The following is a 19,737-nucleotide window of genomic DNA, read 5'->3' on the forward strand; positions in this document are numbered from 1 at the left end:
AAATGCTTATTTACAGTTTGTACTACCTCTGTTTCTTTTCTGTACATGCCACCAGGAACATGGTGTGGGGTGCAGCACTACAAATGCTTGCACAACTGTGATGGTAGCTTTGAAAAACCTAACTGCTGTCTCCTACAGCCAAATGTAAAATTACCATAGTGGTTATTCAGCAGCTTTAAGAGTGATGTTGAGTAAGTACACCACTGCTCCTGTGAATGTATCATTTCACTTGAAAAACACACAGACAAGTCAAGTTATTAGCAACATGTTTATCTTCCTCTCTTGAGCTATTATCATGTACTTTTTGATCCATAGTAAGATCTTTTTTAAGTGGTCCTGTTTAAGTGGTAAAGCAGATTTTTAAACAAGCAGGAAGAAACCACCATTAGCTCAAAAAAGTACAAATTAAAAAGTAAAAGCAAGCAATAACTGTTTCTTAAAAACGATTTTAGTTTAGTAACTTTAACTGTGTAACTGCCACAGAGAAAGCAACTAAACCAGAGCTCTTAAAAAGTATAAATCCTATCACATAAAGAATTACTGGACATGACTGAGTCATTTTGTACATGCGCTCCTGTATTTTTCATGAAGGGATATTCCAGTATTTTTGAGGTTGGGACCTAAATTAGCCTGGACACACTGGTCGTAGAGACACTTATACAGTACTACAGATGGGTACAGTTGCTCCGTGTAATTTTTGGAGTTTTTGGTCAAATAAGGGCCAAAAAACAACATTTGTGGGAAGAGGAAGGTGGAAGAGCACGTAGCCAGTAGCTGAAGCTTGCATTGCAAAATAGTGCCAAACACAGAGGCTTTATAGGTGAAAAATGAAACACTCCAAAAATGTTCGATACAGCATACAATTGAGCCAACATTGTTTTATAGCTTATTTTTACCTAAAACTTGTAAAATTAGGTAGAGAAACTGTACCCATCTGTTCCAAGAGCGTCCTGTTTGTATGGGCAACGCACACTGAAATCTCTGCACACTGGAAACCATGGCTATTACTATTGTCAATTATCTTATACAACTTTAAAAAATACCCATAATATTCCTTTAATGCAGTGATAATCAACTGGGATTATTAAATTCCGAAAATTTGAAGGGCAAAAATATGACATTCTTTTATTAAACTTGTTTTCTTGAAGTCTAAAGAAAACCTTCAACCTTGCAGCTCATCAGACAAGAGGCACTCCAGTATTTCTGTAATTTGGCATGGTAAATACATACTTATTATTATCTTGGTTAAAGCCACAGTTGTTTGAACATAAGGCTCTCTGAAAGTGCAGTTTCCCTTCTCTGAGAATCTTCACAAGGGTTGCCAGGTCTGGCCAATAAAAAACCAGCCCAAAATAAAGCCTACTGCTGAAATTCATCATAAGCCAGTAAAACCTCTGGCCCACCACATATATCGCTTGTGTAAGTACAGGTGTGCTACTTCTGTATGCCACACATGGCACGGAGGATCTTTAGTTGGGTGCCATGTTCTGTTTCCCTGCTTCTCTGCTGGTTTATTAGTTGCATTTGAGGGTAAATAAAGTTGTTTATTCTGCTTTGGATATTAAATACACATAGAAAAGACATCAAAAATGGATCTGCTCAACCCACAGACAAAAAATCTACCCGCGGCAGTTTGCAAAAAGTAGCCAAATTCTGCGGGAAAACCGCAGACCTGGCAACCCTGATCTTCACAGATCTGTTTCCTGCATGTGTTTTGGTGTGTTTGGTGTAATTATCCTGCATTTATAGTGTATTGTTATCCAATTATTTAGGTATTTTTGTGAAATATCAGTCATGTTAATGTGTGGTGTGCAGAGTGGTCCTGGTGTCTGCTGATATAAGTTTTCAAAATGAAGAAAACTTTAGAGTAAGTCCAGTTTTAACGTCTTTAAATGTTTGTGTATAAATACGAATAATTTATGTAACAAATCACAACGAACAGGATTATAAGAAAGAGGACCTTTATAACATAAGTCCCCCAAAGTACTTCAATAAAAATCTGCATTCTCAATAAAGGTGGATGATAGAAGACAAGAAATAAAAATGTCTTCAAAATAAGAAATATCCATGTGAGTGTTCATGTCAGACACAGGATTTATTTTGGGTAATTTTTTAACCTTTATTCTGAGTGGACAGTGGATAGAGTTTGGAATGAAGGAGCAAAACGCTGGACTACTATCTAGACCGTCCATCTTGAGGACAAGAGCCTCTGTACACGTGGGGCATAGACATAACCACAAGGCTGCGTGGGCCGTAAGACAGCTGAAAAGCTGCATGTATAATCCGCTAAAACGTTAACATCATGGATAAAAAAGCAGCTGTGTTTGGTGGCTTATGGTGTAAAAAAAAAATCTATTTTTACCTCAGAATGCTTCTTTCCTACCTCCCAAACTCCTGTGTGCAACATGACAGCAAGAGAGACAAAGATAACCCAATCAAAAAATCAGACTGCAAAGATTGAATGAGAACCCTTGAGCTTGCTGCTTCGTGTTTATATCCTTCTTTTGACCCCATGACATGTTTGAAAACTAACAAACACCATTCTTCACTTACCTCAGTGGTTGGGTTTTTATGCTGTAATATTTCACATTATCTCTCAACACAGACGGACAGACCTTCTCTTCTGTCCTGTTGGAATCTACTTTTCCCCTCACATCTCATCTGTCTCTCTGACTTTAAACCAATCACGTCCCGCCCCACCAACCTGATACCTTCTGTTTCAACTTTATCTTCAAAAAGGAGAGCAGGCATTCATTTTGTCCATCACAGAATGATCCTGGTGATTTGAAACCAAAACAATCAGTGCTAAGAGGCAAACATACTGGCAACATTAGCACTCCTAAAATAATCTGTGTCCCTGAGGACTTTAGTAGAGTCCACCTGGTGTCTTCTGCAGTAGTAAAGCCATAATGAATCAGTTCTTGCAGTTCACTAATCTGTGAAAAATTCAATAATCCATGCATGCTGATTTGCATCCGATTGATTTCTTCTTTTGGAGAAACTTTTGATTTTACATACGCTTGGTCCGACGAAAATATTCTGAATCCTGGCAATGTCCTTGTACGGCCACAAGAGGGCGAGCTTCTCTTTCAACACGCTGACTTTCAACACCTTGAGATCTGAAACTGACTAAAATAACTTGTTTAGATTTTATGAAAGATCAAAAAAGATTACAAAACAATGTAACTAGCATTTATCAGCTGTTTCTTCCTTCTTCGTTTGATTCACATCTGACTGACAAAGTTTCAGGAGACTTGTGTGTCTCATTAAGAAGCATTTATTTAAGCTTGATTGATAAGAGTGGTACACTTTGGATTTCCCCTGCACAGAATCATGGAGGAAATTATAAGTTAAGCAATAATAGTGAATATTTATATGAAATCGAGGACAGCAGAGACAAATCACAAGCAGACAGGAAGCAGACACAAACATCCATAATGCCCCACATTCACAGTAGACAGACTCCGCTCTTTCCTGGAACTGATAAGGGAATTCTGGCTGAGGAGGTCAAGCTGGCAACGCCAATTAAGACCAATTAACAAGAACCTAATACTCACTGAGTGTAACCTCAATGAAAGAAAACTTCCTCCATTATAAAGATAAGATTATCAGTAAACACACAGGTCTATAGAACATCTTACTGAAGTATGCAGCCTAATCTGAACCAGAAATGTGTCTGTGGACAACCAAAACTTCATACACCACAACATGAGACTCCATATTTACCTCGGTGTTTTGGTCTTGTTCATAAACAGGGAATTTTAGTGTGAATGCTACTAAGAAAGTTTTTCAGATTCAGAGAGCAAAATTAACAAGCCATTACTGTGTATTTTATTTCAATAATGCATCTGCAGTCATATTTTCTTTTCCCATACTCATATCTTTTAATTTACAACCCCAATTCCAAAAAAGCTGGGACATAAAATTTGTAAAATGTCAATAAAAACAGAACAAAATGACTTTCCAATCTCATAAACCCATATTTTATTCACAAGAGAATATAAATAACATATCGGATGTTGAAACTGGGACGTTTTACCATTTCATGAAAAATACTGGCTCATTTTGAATTTAATGGCAGCATTGCATCTCAAAAAGTCGGGACAGGTCTTCAAAAGGTTGGAAAAGTAAGTGGTAGTAATCACAAACAGCTGTAGGGAAATTTTGCAACTAATTAGTTTAACTGGAAACAGGTCAGTAACATGACTGGGTATAAAAGAAACATTTTAGAAAGGAAAGGTTCACAGTGTTGTAGTACTCAAGTCCAGGACTCTGACTTCAGTCTGACTTGAGTCCTGATTTGAAAGACTCTTGACTTGGACTTGCACTCAAGTTTTAATTGCAATAGGGCTCGGGGGAGAAGAGGAGGACTCAAACTTTTTTCTTTCATAAAGACTGTTTTATTCTGTAATATTTTTTGTTGTTATCGATTGAGAAAACCCCAACAAAGGGCGGGATGAAGTTCAAATCTTTTTATGATGTGTTCAAATGTAACATGGAGAAAATCTTTTTTTGTTTTTTTAGTGACAAATCTGATTGAATGCAGTCCTTTTAGAGGAGAATTTACTTGATCAGCAGTAGAAACTAGAAAAGCACTCAGAGAGCGCAGACCTCTGCCATTTGCCCTATCCCCCAATAGTGAAGAATCCTTTAAAAACATTCCTGGATCCAGACGGTGATCCGGATCACTCCCAAAATCTAATTCGCCGATTACTCCCTCCCTGGTGGGGTGGAGACACGGTGAGGCAAAGCATCGGCTTTGCTAGGTGTGGACTGTAATGGCGGAAGCACCCATGGTCTCATCGGACCAGGGTGAATATTCCTCTATTCCTCCCAGCATTGTGAGTATTCTCACTACAATTCGCTGTCTTTCTGTCTGTTACGCTCTGACTTGTCACCTTTACCAGTTGTGCATCTTTCAAACTCCAAAACTTTAAATAGAAAGACACCAAAAACATGCTGCTGAGATTAGTTACTCATGTCTGCCATCTCCTGGTGTAAAGTGGTAACAGCACAGAACTCCGCCATTAACCCTATCCCCCAATAGTGAAGAATCATTAAAAAAATTCCTGGATCCAGACACTTTATCTGGATTAGTCCCAAATTCTAATCAGTTCTTCCTCATGCCCTTTCTGACATTTTCTTAAAATTCGTCCATGGCTTTTTGAGTTTTGTTGCGAACAAACAAACAAACAAACAAACCCACCCGATCACATAACCTCCTCGGCGGAGGTAACTGGATGTAAAGCATGAGTTCAGGGGAGAAAAACTGTTGTTAGGACTTCTTACGGATGAAAACTGGACTGAAATTTTTTTGAGTTTTTGACTAAACTAGATTAAAATTTTAGAGGTTGAGCAGGACTAAAATGTGACTAAAACTAAATTTATCTTTGTCTAGCGACTAAAACTAGGACTAAATCTGAAAACGGCTGTCAAAATTAACACTGTCTCTGAGGCTACTCAACCATTGGGTGGTAGATGTTTGGTTTGGACAAAATTGCTGTAAACAGCACCTCTAATCCTTCAAAATAAAAAGTTGTGGAAGTTTGTACCTTAATACAACACATCAGTGAATATCAGATAAGATATTCCTTTATTAGTTCCGCAAGGGGAAATTCCAAATTTACAGTAGCAAGAGTTGAGTAAACAAAGCACATAAGAATAAAAAGAGCATTCAATTAGTACAATGAATTAATACAAAGTAGGAAATATAGAAATGTAACTTACAAATCAAAAAAATTATAAATACTGTTTACAGCAGTTATGTACATGTTGAATATATTAAAGTGCAACAAGTCCAGTCGTGAAATTAATTTCATTAATTTATTTTCCCTCATTCATGACTTCTTATCTAAATATTTCTACTCCTTACCTTTTCAGATTTTGTGACTTAACAAGCATATCTTAAATCATCGAGGTTAAATTTACATTTTATACTTGAGGAAATCTGCAGACCTCATACTGATGGGCCAGTTATAACAGAAATAGGAGATCATCTTGCGGGCCAGATTTAACTGTTCCATGGATCGGATTTGGCCCCGGGCCTTGAGTTTGAAACTTGTGTTTTTGGGTAACATGTGCCACCATCCAGGCTTGCAATGCTAGACCACACACTGCATCCATCACAACAGCAGACCTAGGACTGTTGAGCAAAGTGTCCTACATCAGACAAGAATGGGGCAGTAATCCTCTCCCAAAACTCTGTGTCTGTGTTGCTGTTATCAAATTCAAAATGGGGTTAATATTTTCCACGTTCTTAGTTTCAACATCTGACAGGTTTATGTTTTTTTGTGAATAAAAGGGGTTATAAGATTAGCAAAACATTGCATTATGTTTTATCTGCATTTTTACACATTGTCCTAACCTTTATGGACCCTTTATTATTTATGTAACTAACTCCTTTCTGTCTGTTAAAGACGCTTTAAAATGTGACTTTAAGCAGCAGTAAAAACTTTCTTAGAGTTAAATCGATACTACATAAGTTTTAAAATTGATGGTAAAATTAGACAAATGTATGATTTCAGTAAGGAGGTGATTGATACTGACACCTGAATGTCCCTCTTGGACATCCATAAAAGCTTTTCCTACCTTAATAAGATCATCTTGACAAACCCAGATTTGATTTTTCCTTAATGTGTGTGAATTTGTGGACAAAATGTTCAGTGGCTACATTTACTGGACTTACATTTACCACCAAAAAGTCATTACAGCCCATTTGTGTCTCCACTTGGGGCTTTTGTGCGTCTAGTTTTCCCCTTAAAGAGCGCTGAGAGCTGCTGTGATTACCGCTGTGGGAGTGACTGCCAACCTCAAATGACATAGACAAATAACACTGGTTTAAAAAAAACATAAATGTTCTGTCATCGCGTATGCCCGGCCCTCTTTCTACAGTCATTGAAGGGACAGAGGCTCACATCCTGCTCTGGATTCTTACAGTCTTTGCAGTCATGCCGCTCATTGGTTTCCTCTTTATTCTCTCCCTCACAGGTAAGTTTGAATTTTATCTTTCAGGTGTTTCCTCAGAAATCTCCTGCAGTGTCCACTTTCATTCTGTTGACATGTTTCAGTCAGAAAAGTTCAAGGGTAAAAAAGCTGAATATCTGCATGAATTGCAGCTTGGTGTTTGTAGGGATGGAATCTATTTACATAAATGAGGACTCACCACAGCGCTTTCAATCTGATGTAAAGTGTTTCCTGTTAACGAGGTGAAGATTACCACAGACACGGGCCTGTCAGCATGGAAAAAGAGAACAAGAACACCAAGATATAGAAAGCAGATCAAGCAAATTCTGTCTTCATTTAGGCCACGCATTTCCAAGCCTTCATATTAAATTAAAAAAAAAAAAGTATTTCTCAAATTTCAGTTTAGATAAAATGCTTTGCAGTTACAACACATTTTACTCTGTGATTTAAAAGAAGGGATTCCCATGGCGTTTCATTTACATGCAGGCGTGTAAATACTCATTTTACATGTTTATTTATTGTTTTTTTGCATTTATTGGAACAGCAGGAGAAAAACAAGAAACAAGGTGGGGGAGGACAGGCACCAAACATCTGGGTTCTGGTTCTGGTCTATGCACTGAGCTAAATCAGCACAGAGTAAATGACCAAAGACTTGTGTGAGGCTGGGATAATAACAAAAACTTTTATTATGTATTCATGTGTCAAAAATATATCCCTTTATGGAAACACTTTATTTTAGTGGGCCCTAATTACCATAATTTTATAATAAAATATGTCATTATCTTATTACTCAAGAATGAGATGGTAATTACCTTGTTATAAACTGAATTAATTATCAAGTAATTCCTTATAATATTGTGGCATTTCTCTGGTAAATAGCGTGGTATCTTACCCTAACCCTTTCCCTTAACCAAAGGATTACTTGAAAATTCTCATTAAGGACTCACTTTAATCCAGTGGGCAAAAAACAAAACAAACAAACAAACAAAAAAAAAAAAACGAAATTATCTGGTAATTATCAAGCAACTTATTTAATAAATTATGATCTTGTTGCTTAGAAATTACTTGAATACCTCCTAATTACCAGAGAATTACCCCAGTGTTATTAAGCTTAGGGTTAGAATTATAGTAGAGGTTAGGGGTCAGGCAAAAAAAAATCTCCTAATTACCAGAGAACTGAGGAAATATTATCAGGGTTAGCGTAAGGATTATAGTAGAGGCTACGGTCAGGGTAAAATACCACCTTTTACCAGAGACTTGCCACAATATTAAAAAGGTTACGTTTAGGATTTGAGTTAGGGTCAGGGGAAATACCACCAAATTACCAGAAAATTACCACAGCATCATGAGGAATCACTTGATTTTTTAAACATTATCAGTAGGTCAATACTTCCTTAATATTGTCAGATTTTAGTTGGTAAAATGCCGATGTATTTAAAGGTTATTATCACCTCGTTCTCGTGAAATTACTGGATAATTACACTTATTACTATAAAGTTACAAGATAACTAGGGCCCACTAAAATAAAGTGCTACCAAATTTTATTCCAGTGCAACTTCAATATATTTGATATGAACAGACACATAAAGAATTAAAAATCCCCATGACCTGAAACAACTGACCCATTTAAATTGTCTAAAAATTCAATCAGAACTTCTGCCTGGCACTTTAACGCCTCTGCAAAGCTCCCAGTTGCCAAACAGCAAAGTACCACTGTAGATCAAGAAAAACAAATGTCATAAACACGGGCTGACCATGAGGCCTAATAACATTTACCTTTAACTTTTGACCTCCAAAAATTAACCAATTTATCATTAAAAGGAGGGTGAACATAATGGTCAAAGCTTGAAGAAAATCCCTCAAAGCAGTCTTGAGAGTGCTCGCCCACTTTTTTGGCAGCTTTTGTTCCAGATGTGAGCTTCCTTTCCTTCACTGACATTTTAAAAAAATCATTATATAAACACTTTTAATACACTAACCAAGCTACCTGATTTAAAACTTTTGTTTGGGTACAAAAAAGACATTCAAAGATGGTGAAAAAGGCAAAGTTATAAGACTATGTACATATCTTTAAACAAGCATTGAAACTGCAAATACCACAGTCCACTGAACAGGTACTTTTAAACGTTCAGACCATTTATGTTCCATTTTTCTGCCCTCATCATTATTGAAGTGTTAACATTTAAATGATAATGTTTTAGTACATTGTAGTTGGTGTATATTGCTTCCTGCCACAGTGATATGGGTTAAAACTGGCCCTACCAGTCGGAGAATGTTGTGACACTTAAGCATTGTGGATACTGCAGAATATTTTTGCTGAGATCACATTTTTTCTTTAAAAGAGGTTGATATTTTACAAACTTTGTCTTCTACAAGAGCACATAATGTTGTTTCACTCTTGGGTATCTTGCGGTAAGTCTGGCTTGTAAACTTCTGATAAAGTAGCTAATTAACAAATCCACTTTGGAGAAAGTAACAAGTATTTTTACTCCTGGAACCATGCTGTTGAGCTCTATTGCAATGACAAGCAAGGGATGCGAATGAGTCCCAAAACCTTGCACATGGACTTCCAGGGTCCTTTTTAAGCCAGGATGATCATATATGCAAAGGTTGAAGAAAATCACTCAAGAAATTGGGCTTACAAAAATGGCAGGGGAGGAGCATGAGGCCCAATTGACCTTGACCTTTGACCCTAATATTAGAAATGTCATCATTTATCTCTGATTTTTCTGAACATTTGTCAAAAGTTTGATAAAAATTAATGAAAGCATTCTTGTGATGTGAAATCCTGGAAACGTGCTGCCCCCGGCCTTGGAATAAAAAGTGACTATAAGGCCCTTTTGACCATTGTGTGGTCATGAGGAGTAATTAGGACATGTTTTTTTTTCTTAAGAGGACACATGAGTCCAAGCCAATGTTGAGTCTTAAAACTGTGCTGCTAGCTATACTTGGTGACTGATGGATATGTAATCAAGAGGCAACATCTAAGCTAAAATGATTTATGCTTACATTTGAACCCACGAGTGGACTGAGGAGATAAAACCACGCTTCCTGCCAATGCCTGCCTCATAATGGCGTTTTTGTGACCGCAGTATCTTTTACTGCAAATAAAGTGTATAGAGCTGCTGCTGTGATGAACTTCAGAGGAGAAGAAAACCTCCATATAAAGGATAATGTTTCATACAGGAAACTGTGGAGCACTTTCAAGAACCAGATAAGCACATTTCTTACTTACTGAGATAAATCTATTTTATAAACAGTGTTTTCTCATTGTTTTCTCTGTAGATGGGGTGTTTCCTGAACGTAACTGTAGCTATCAGGATGTTGTAGAGTACCTGAACCTGACCCAAAACAAAGAGCTGTACTCTATGACCCGGCCTGTTAGAAACTACAAACGCCCCACGAGTGTCTCCCTGGAAGTGCTGCTTTATGCCATTTTAGACGTGGTGAGTGCTCAAAGCTTCGTTCGTAGAATTCCAAAGTATTCTGATCACTATTTAGAAGAAGGTTATTAAGGTATTTTTTTCTGCTTAGTTTGAAATTTGTATCAGTTTCACTGTGATAAGAACAGAACTAATGTAGGAAAACCGCAATATCTCTAGGGTGTATGCTACGGAGCAACTGCAACAAAATCTAAAAATTACACAAATATAATTGATGTTTTGGGTTTTTTTTTAATTAATATTCCCCTACATACAAAGTCAAGAGAAAATGCTTAGGGCTGGCATGAGCAAACTGTAAAAATATTGTTGTCCTTTGTCAGTCTTTGTATCAAAGGGCTGATGAAAGACATACTATTCCCACAAATTGCTCCTGGTTGCTTTCACACTAGGGGCCCAGTCCAAGATCCAAGTGCACTTGAGCCCAAAGCCCTGTTCATTTCAGTAAGTGTGTATGGAGCCCAGGAGGTGACATGAACGTGTTATTTTTTTAATACGATACGATACGAATAAAACGCTCATGCGAGATACTGAATTGCGCGCGTACATTAAAAAAATAAAAACGTTCATGTCACTCCCGGGCTCCATAAGTGTGAATGCAAATGAACCACTCCCCGACACCAGGCCCGGGCCCACTTGGGGAGGTTGTCTTTGGTGCGATTCAAGTGGACTCTGGCATGGTTTGGATGAGCCGTGCCTGGATACGGGACAAAGCATCACATCAGCTTTATGACGTCATCGTAAGAAATAAACTTCTCTACACGGTGCAGCAGTTTGTTCACATTTTTTCTCAATGAAAGGCGAAAAATCATCAGAATCCAGTCAATAAATGGTCTGCTGTGACTCATCTCATGGATGAATACAAGTTGGAGTCAGTGCGATGAAATGCAAAGGCAATGAAAGCCTCCTGTCACCTCAAAAACAGCTGTATCTGCACAGCACGAGCACATTTAATCCTCTGAGCTGCACGTAGATGTGCAGATACGAAGTGCGAAGTTGCTGGCAAATTAAAAAGTGATTTTAGATCATCCATGGCTGCAGGATGTTAAATCTGTTCTTGTTTTATCTTGGTTAAAACAAGAACAATCTTTGCTCAGGTCATGACCCGGGTGGCTGCCATGGTAGCTTCTTCTTCTAGGGTTGGCAGGGTTGTAAACCAGTTACTTTCATACCTCCACCTGCTGATTCAGACTGAGCAAGTGGGCCTGAGCACAGATCAGAGGCTGTGTTTCCATTACAGTTTTTCGCAAAATAAAAGTGATATTTCTAAAATTTTGACAAAGTACAATGTCGCTTTGAATGTGTTTCCACTGACGAGCGTTTCGGGCCTCATAATTCTCGTAGTATCTCATCTCATGAGTATCCCCTGCAAGGAAGCTGAATGCTCCAAACCTGATGTGTGTTGGTACGGTTATGATTAAACCTCCAGCGGTTGCCTTGATAATTTTGAACAAAAGAAGAAGATAACAGATGATAGTTCTGAGGAAAAGTCCATAGGTATGGCAAAAGCCAAGAAAAAGGGTGTAAGTATGACATTAAGTCCACACAGGTACACACGTACCGCACCATGTTGTCTCGGAGTGAACTGGTCATGTGACACCGTCATGTCCTGAGACCTGTAAATGGGGAAAAAGTGGTTCCATTGCACTTTTTGGATATATTTCTATATCGAAACGTCTTAAAAACCACCTCAAGAGAGTGTAAAAACTTTTGAGCGATATGTCAGAGGTTTTTTGTAATTCAGGTGTTTCCATTACCGTTTTTTTATTGCGCTTTTTAGATTTTGAGCATTTCTAAGGGTAATGGAAATGCAGCTAGAGTTGCTAGTGTGAAAGCAGGCCAGTGGAGGGAAGGGGGAGGGTGAGGATTCATGACGCAGTTTGATACAACTGGGCCTAATGTGAAAGCACCCTTAGAAGGGATTTTTTTTTTTTCAGAGAATCGTGTGAGTTGCTTGCAGTGACGTGTCGTCAGAAAACTAGAATAGCTTTCTTTGAGTGCCGTCCATTAACAGCATTGGGTGAAAAGAAATAACTTTGTCTCATTATGTCATTGCTCTAATCCATATTATTGACCCACTGGTGTCAAATACCAGTAATTCAATTTAAAAAAAAATATGATGCTGTAAAAATGATGCTGCCAGTTTGAGTCACAGCATCACTGCTTTAGGACTCCTCCTGTAGTGACAATGTGAATGGAAGTGAGTCAGGCAAAAAAAAGGTTAACAGAGGGATAAACAACGGAGAGAGAAGTGAAAAGATGCAAATTACAATTTGCACTGAACTTTCTTAGATTCACATATGTTTTATTAAATCAGATATCATGATGCATTGTTATATAATTTAATGTGAATTATTGCCGAGCCGCCGTTTTGTGCTGTCATTATTACGGGCCATGTATTGCATATCGTACCATATTGCCTAACCTATTTTACTGTCATTTAAGCCACAGTCTTCAGTAATGACATTGAGTACATTTACATGACAATAATCCAGTTATTGAGAAAAAACAGGTGATAACACGTTATTCACACGATGCTCCTTGCTGGATGCTAAACACTCCTACGACTGATGCCACATTGGCAATAAACAAGTGGTGTGTTTTTTGTCCTTACTTTGAGGATATTTTTAACTTCTGTGTTTTGTAAACAGGTTGAGAAAGAGCAGAAATTCATTCCTTATGTTTGGACAGTCATGGTGAGTTAGTGGAAACTTATTCCCTTGTTTTTGTGGCATCACATTTTTAAAGGTTTATTTTTTTACACTTTACCTTGTATTTTCCACATATCTTAAATAACTGGTCTTTTTTCTCCACAGAGATGGCACAATGAATACATTTCCTGGGATCCACATGAGTTTTGTGGAATTGATAATGTTTCTCTTCCTGCTGATTTTTTCTGGCAGCCAGATCTCACCATTGAAGAAATGTAAGTCTGATTCACTCACAGACTAACACACAAAGATCTGTTTACCATTGTGTACCATCCTCTCTTCTTTTAACAGCAGTCTTAAATGTCTGGAAGTGAAGACACCAGTTGTAGGAGTTTTGGGAAAGGAATGTTGTCCCATTCTTGTCTGATGTAGGATTCCAGCTGAAATAGTCCTGGTTCTTCTTTGCTTGACTTTCATTCTGTAGATACATGTTTTCTATTGGCTGAAAGGTCTGGACTGTTCAGCACTTTGACTCTTCTACTGTGAAGCCATGCTGTTGTGATAAATGTGGTATGTGGTTTAGCATTGTCTTGCTGAAATATGAAAAGCCCCCCCTGAAAGAGGACCTATGCAACACATGCTCCCATCCAGACAGGATATACTTTTCTGCATTGATAATGCCCCTCCAGATGTGTTAGCTGCCCCAACCACAGGCACTAATGCAACCACATACCATCAGAGATTCAGGCTTTTGAATCGTGCACTGATAACAAGTTGTCCTGGCATCTGGCATCTGACATGGCATCTGTGGTTTCCAAAAAGAGTTTCACATTTTGACTCATCTGACCACAGAACAGTTTTCCATTTTGAGTCAGTCCATTTTAAATGAGCTATGATCATGACCATGAATGGCATGGCAAACTTTGTTGACAGACAGTAATGTCTTGAAATGTTCCTGAGCCCATGCAGTGATTTCCACTTCAGAATCATGCTTGTTTTTAATGCAGAGTGTGAACTTTTCCCATCTTTGCTTCTGGGAGACTCTGCCTCTCTAAAATGTTCCTTATATACACAGTCATGTGACAGACGTGGTGTTTTTTGCCTGTTCTTATTTTTCGAGTTGTGTTGCTGCCATCAAATCAAAATGAGCTGATTTTTTTCATGAAATGGTAAAATGTCTCAATTTCAACCCCTGATATATTGTTTAGGTTGAATTATGAATAAAATATGGGTTAATAAAATTAGCTACTCATTGCATTGTTTTTAATCACATTTTACACAGCACCCCAACTTTAGTAGAAGTGGGATCATAAATTTTCTAGACAAAAACCCTATCGGGCTACTCTGCCCCTCCAGTTTACTTCAGTTTACTGTGCTGGTTTACAGCAAAGTGACAGCAAAAGAGGGGAAAAGACCATTAACAGGAACTACAGCCCCATCTAGTGGCCGGAGGAGGCTGTGCTACAGCTTTAAAACCGTATGTAACTGGCATTGCAGACTTACATTAATGCAGATTTTTAGTGTAAACAACCAGCAATTGTGGTGCCTACTCTTAGGATTATAATGTTTAATCACATCTCTGATTACACAAATCCCTGATATATCGTAGGACATTAGCTGACACAATAGCTGAAGCTAGTAAACTCCCTGATGTCGTGTTTCTGTGCTCACACCTGTTCTCAAACAGGACAGAGAAGGATAAAGCCCCTCCCAGTCCTTACCTCACCATCAACGATAAAGGCGATGTTGAGATCCACAACGACATGGTGCTGGTCAGCACCTGCAGGATGCACATCTACAAATTCCCCTTCGACATTCAAAAATGCAACCTTACCTTCAAGTCTGTCATACATACAGGTGAGACTTCATCTGGAAATGAAAGCAAATTGTGTTGAATTTCATGTTGAAAATAAAAGTGGCCTATAAACTTTTTTACTGATAAAACTTAACAAGGAAATAGTGAACATAGAGTAGCATTTTCTTAGCTTCCTGCTTGCATATAGATCATAGGCATTTTACTCACCCATCCAAACTACATGACTGTACTGAAAAAAACCTGTCCAGTATTATGTCCAGTATGTCTCTTGACTAGTTAATTTCTTTATTTACTTCTACATCTGTCTGTAGTTAAGAGGATGAAATGGCTCCATTATATTGGTTTTTAAAGAGACAGGAGACATTAATATTTGCCTTTACAACTCCACTATGGGTACAACTGTGTTCACATGTCCTGTCCATGCTCAAGGACATACAGTAGGAACTGTACCCTGTCTCAGTACAGTAAAATCTTCACACTGACTAAATGGAACCAGACTTTGGGCTTAAGTGCACTCAGATCCACGCCTGGGTTGCTAATGTAAAACCACAGCCATTAAATCAGACAGCACCAAGACATCTTGTGAAATAGAGCTATAAATCTATATGCACTTCTCATGAGAGAAGTTTGTCTGCTGCAAAAGTTTAATGTAAAAGTCATAACCATGGACACGTTTCAAACTTAGACCAAAAGAAGTGAAGACTGCTGACTTGACTCAAACTTTTAATGATGACTGCAGACCTGTTGCCAAAGTTACATAATGCTGAAAGCATGCAACCAAGCACTCTGTGGAAATGGAAGTGACTTTAAAGACACTCTTAGGTGAAAAGGTGGATATTATTGCTTTCAATAATTGAATTGTTGCATGCTGCAGTGTGGTTTCAAAAAGTTTTGCATTCATTATAATCTAATACACTTGGGAAAAACAAAGTGTTTCAAATTGATGTTCCTACATAAGCACTGAAGTTGCACTAAATAATAAAGTAAGTAATAATTCTTAAATGTGGTAATATTTAGATCTTATTTACCTAGTAATAATGTATCAAGTATAAAGTAATTCCTTGTAATATTGTGGCAGTTCTTAGGTATTTGGGTGGTATTTTACCCTAACCCTAACCCTTTTGATATTGTGGGAATTCTGTGGTGCTTAAGTGGTATTTAACCCCAACACCAACTCTTAACCCTTATCCTAAACCTAACCCTCAAAACATTGTTCTCTGGTACTTGGGTGGTATTCTGCCAAGCAATTTATATAACATTCCAAATTATTTTATGGTACTAGCCTCCTTATTCTTGAGAAATTACAACATAATTATAGTTATTACTATGAAATTACTATGGTGATTAGGGCCCACTACAATAAAGTGCTACCAGAGGAAGTAATAGAAATCATGACAAAAGTTATCTCAAAACTCTTTACCAGAGAGGAAGACTATCGCAACATGTTATGGCTGTTTGCCTTTGTATTGAGATCACACATATCATCATCTTTCACCACTAACTCCCACTCTTTTTTAACTTTAGCTAAGGACATCCGGCTAAAGGCAAGCGACAACTCTTCTGAGGCCACAGAGTGGTCTCGTGAGGTGATGAGGACCCAGTATGAATGGCTGTTTCTCAACATGGCTGTAATCACCATCAATGCCACTGATCTGGTCAGCCAGGACAACATCGTCTACACTGTATGTACAACTCAATACACGCCAAACAGCAGGAAGTAGCTCTATCATCATGCAGATGCAGTGATCCAGTTTCGGTTTTATAAGAATATCCAGAGCCATGTGCACAAGTTTTAGGCATGTTTTAGGCATAACCCTGGTAATATGCAGGGACATCCAGAGCATGACAGAGGTTGTGTCAATCCTTCCTGCCCAGTGGTGCCCTGGTTGCTTACTGGCCACATTTACACCCCACATCAACCTCAATTTTTTGGCCCAAACATGCCTACAAGTTCTGCACAGTACTGCATATTACAAATGGGGATATCTCTTTGAATAAGCAAAGCTGCAGAAAAATCAGCATCACAAGTAGATTTTAACTGGTTAATTTCCTGCAGGATAATGGTGTACCTTAACCTGACATGCCAGATGGATTTGTTTCCCACATCCATCTGGTAAACCTCTCATAGACAGTGTTTGGGAAAGGGCAGAGCCTTTGAAAAAGAAAACTTGGAGGGTGATTGGATGAATGTTTTGTCTGTCACATCTTTACGGGCCAGTCAGAGCAACAAATCACATTACGTTGTAGCCGCCACCAAAGGAGTAAACTCCATAGAGAACTGCATAATGCGAACCATGGTGACTGTAGACATGTCAGTACATGACTTTTGTCATTTTTGACCCAAACAAAAAAAAAAAAAAAAAACTCACTGCTGTTCTTTGCACCCAAAAGTACTGCCCCTCAACGCTGATTGGTTCTGTCACTTTCTAACCGGGCCCAGTCTGTTCAGACGGGAGCTTTACAAGATGTATTCACCAGTGAGAAACCCGGAAATGGGCGTATCCATCTGCTTTGCAAGGTTAGGTGTACCTATGTCTGTCCTCACAAAATTAGCAACATAAGACGGTCTCTCAAAAGCAAAAATATGGTTATTTTTAACTCCAACTTTAGCTGGAGTTTTCCATCCATCCGTTCAGTAAATGTATCGCATTAAGTCCAGGTTAGCTGATGTGAGAGCAAAACTTTAGTGCTAGATCTGCATTGTATTAGCTTTACAGTTTTCTTGTTAGGTATGGAGGGGGACGAACATCATCCACATTTTCCTTTATGATCATTTTACAGATCACCATGAAGCGGCGCTCCATCCTCTACATCGTCAACTTCCTGCTGCCGGTCCTGTTCTTCTTGTGTCTGGACTTGGCCTCCTTCCTGATCTCAGACAGTGGGGGTGAGAAGCTCGGTTATCAGGTCACTGTGCTGCTTGCTGTCACGGTGTTACAACTTATTTTGAATGAAATTCTGCCAGCTTCGTCAAACAGGATCCCACTTATAGGTATTAAGGAATAGAACATACTTACTTAACCACTTCTTACTGAGTAACTTTAGTCTGATTTGATGTTTTACCCCCTATCTCCCAGCGGTTTACTGTATTGGGATTTTTGGTCTGATGTTCCTGAGCCTCCTGGAGACAATTCTGGTGATGTACCTGATGAATAAGGATTTGTTGTCCCAAGAAACAACATCAGAAAAAGACCAGCAGCGGATTGAGGAGTATAACAAACAGGGGGTCAACAACCTCCACAATCATCACATAGGTGAGACTATGACCATTATGCACCATTTTCTATATGATCATAACAGTCCTAGATACCTTCAACTTAATCTCAGAATCTGTTTACAGAGGTGAACAAATGGACTCACTGTTCTTCCATCTATGATGGCTCTGCTGCCGAAACTCCATCTGAACTATTATCTTTGGCCAAAGAGGTTAGAAATATGAACGCCACCTTCACACCTACCTGTGCTTTTTCCTGTTTCATTGTGCATTCCTTTCTTGTTTATACTATTGCTTTTTTGCTACCTGTAACATTCTTAATATAGAATATAAAACTGAGCATGCAGAGTACTGTGCAAAATTCTCAGTCTACCATATGCCATTTCTTCCGGAAAGAGCCTGAATAGGAGTGGTTTTACTTCCAAGAATGAAAATAGACCGCTAATGCAATGAAATAATTTCTGCAGAGATAAACCGCTGATTAAGATAACTGATAGTTCAGGATCATATGAACAGAGAAAGAGATTTTAAAACTACAGATAAATAGGAATAATCTCTGGGAAGTGCTGATTTAATAAAGAAGCTGGTAGAAGTTGGAGAAGCTGAAGATGTGCTCAGTAAAAAGGGAAACCTATGCAGCCTTTTTTTAAACTTTGTGAACAATTTAATATTTTTCTTAACAATTAAGTGATGGGTCATCTATGAACTGTTAAAAAAAGAGACTTTTGCACAGTACTGTATGAGTCCTGGTTTTCGAAATGCACTATACTCTTAATACAGGAAAAGTACGGGATATCATTTGGAAATGGTTCAATTTATTTTCTTTTCAAGTGTTTGAAACTGTTTTTATTTTTTTTAAGGGCAGCAGCAGCAAACTGATAGACGAGTGTCACGCCTTGGAGAAGCTTTCAGAAGAGCTTCAGGAGATCCAGAAAACCCTTTACCTGCTTCTAGAAAACAAGAAGAAAGAGGAGAAGCCAGGATACTGGAGCAGAGTAGCTGAGCGATTTAACAGAGTGTTCTTTATCTGCTATGTAACAGTGGTCATTCTGTTTTTAACAGTTATCTTTTCAAAATGGAACGACTAGACTCCATAACTGCATAACATGACCATGGTGACTGTAGACATGTCAGTACATGACTTTTGTCGTTTTTGAAAAGAAAACAACTCAATGCTGTTTTTGTTCTTCTATTATCGAAGAAATGCCGTCAAGTTCTGATAAAACTGACGCAATTTGCAGCATCCACGCTAATGTCTTCCGCCATAATTACACCGCCCTATTGTTGCTGCTTGCTTCCGTCATGACTCCGCCGTGCCCGACAGGACTGCCCCTCGTCGCTGATTGGTTCTGTCACTTTCTAACCGGGCCCAAACTGTTCAGACGGGAGCTTTGCAAGATGTATTCACCAGTGAGAAACACAGAAACGGGCAAATCCATCTGCTTTGCAAGGTTATACATGTTTAAGTTCATCAATTCAGATCACATAGCCGAGAGAAAATAAACAAAATGTTTGACTTTATTTTAACCCTTTTGATTTTTTTAACAGATACCTATGAGACAATGCTTCAACATATTTTTATTGAAAGCATTTTTGTGATCAGTGCTGCCTTTGACACTTGTTGCATTAATAAACAATTAATTGAATTCTTTC

At 38.3% G+C, this 19,737-nt stretch overlaps 1 protein-coding gene across 1 annotated transcript; it reads left to right on the top strand.

Moving 5' to 3' along the window:
* Positions 1–6,869: 6,869 nt before the first annotated feature.
* LOC121528626 (5-hydroxytryptamine receptor 3A-like) lies at positions 6,870–19,172 on the top strand. The gene is made up of 10 exons (XM_041816141.1): positions 6,870–6,987; positions 10,249–10,409; positions 13,055–13,099; positions 13,220–13,329; positions 14,742–14,911; positions 16,395–16,587; positions 17,600–17,862; positions 17,948–18,124; positions 18,211–18,296; positions 18,945–19,172. The coding sequence occupies exons 1-10, from the start codon at positions 6,870–6,872 to the stop codon at positions 19,170–19,172; spliced, it is 1,551 nt and encodes a 516-aa protein (XP_041672075.1).
* Positions 19,173–19,737: the final 565 nt, after the last annotated feature.

This window comes from Cheilinus undulatus, linkage group 20, assembly GCF_018320785.1.
Source record: "Cheilinus undulatus linkage group 20, ASM1832078v1, whole genome shotgun sequence".
NCBI lineage: Eukaryota > Metazoa > Chordata > Actinopteri > Labriformes > Labridae > Cheilinus > Cheilinus undulatus.